Source organism: Atheta coriaria, unplaced genomic scaffold (genome assembly GCF_025399875.1).
Source record: "Atheta coriaria isolate IRGN ID8LTWV9N9 unplaced genomic scaffold, Caltech_Dcor_3.1 scaffold3988_size1250, whole genome shotgun sequence".
In the NCBI taxonomy this organism is placed as follows: domain Eukaryota; kingdom Metazoa; phylum Arthropoda; class Insecta; order Coleoptera; family Staphylinidae; genus Dalotia; species Dalotia coriaria.
The window spans coordinates 1-1,250 of NW_027050393.1; the positions used below are offsets into that span (position 1 = coordinate 1).

Here is a 1,250-nt window from a genome sequence, read left to right on the forward strand (position 1 = left end):
GAATCTAATAGACGCCGATCCAAGGCGGATTTGAAGTAGGTTACTTCTAGAGAGTAGTATTGTTTGCAATGCACGCCGAAATCTTCGATTTTATTCAGTGGGATCGTTTGATATTCGGACGGTTCGTCATTTTGGGACTTGTAGCCTTTGGGGTAGGTCCTAAAAGCGCCCAGGCAGACCTTTCCGGAGGAGATTGTGCGCACTGGATCGATGACAATAGCGACGAATGGCTCCTGATAGCTTTGATTCGTCATTTGCGTGGAAACATCGATACCGGACAACCAACAACCGTAGCCTGGATGGCTGTGGTACCATCCGATAGCGTTTTCTTCGCGGCCAACCTAAATATTAAGAAAAGATAGTAAAAAAATTCAAACTATCACATTTTAAAGTTGTTTTTACCAATTTTGCTGAGGTAATATATGAACTCATGTATTCATATGCTTGGGCTTGAGCATTTACTCTGGTTTCAGTACCTTCTACAGGCAGAGCAAATGAATCCATGACAAACATGGTGTTTCCATCAACTTTTCCTAAGAGTAAACCCATTACTTCTAAGGTTCCACCTGATCTGGCATGCATCACCATTTTTAGCAATGCCAGTGCTGATATTTTGATGTCTTTAAAGAAATTTGGACTGTAAATAAACCAATTGATTATTTACTTAGTGAATACATTAAAAACATGAAATTATTACTCTTTATCCCAAGGTTTAGCTTTCAAAATATCCTGCTGCTGTTGTTTGTCATATCTGTAGATCTCATCAACTGAATTGATTGTTTCTATCTTATTTTGAAGCTCCCAGGTCTTCTGACCGATTGTTCTTTGTGAATCCGACGAAGTACCCGCCATAGCTATGATATTAAACAATAAAAAATAATTTTAATGCTTCACCGCAAATATTATAGGTTAAAATGGAAGAAAATGAGAATTTTATTGAATTTATTAAGAATTTTGAGTGAGAATGATGTTTAAACTGTTACTAAATAAAGTAATCTTATATTAGTATCAACGAAATGTTCATAATTTACCTGCTGATAATTAAATCAACGCTAGATTATTTGTTTTGACACTCCGGAAAACAAAGAATAGTGTTTTCTTTGAGAAGTAAAACTGGTTGCCTATATTTAATTCCAGTTCTGTAGGTTGCATGTATTAAGAACCTGTATATTACATATTTGAGAAAAGTAATAAAAGCGGAGGTCAAGTTATTATTTTGTTGCTCTCTTTCAAGGAACGATGAAGTCATC

At 35.8% G+C, this 1,250-nt stretch overlaps 1 protein-coding gene across 1 annotated transcript; it reads right to left on the bottom strand.

Moving 5' to 3' along the window:
- Positions 1 to 5: 5 nt before the first annotated feature.
- On the bottom strand, positions 6 to 1,143 carry LOC135803136 (COP9 signalosome complex subunit 5-like; the record flags this gene model as incomplete). Its single annotated transcript, XM_065316745.1, has 4 exons — positions 1,032 to 1,143; positions 698 to 854; positions 403 to 637; positions 6 to 341 (listed from the first exon to the last, which is right to left on the bottom strand). Coding segments are annotated over exons 2-4 (726 nt in total), but the record flags the coding sequence as incomplete, so codon positions are not given.
- Between the last annotated feature and the right edge of the window lie 107 nt (positions 1,144 to 1,250).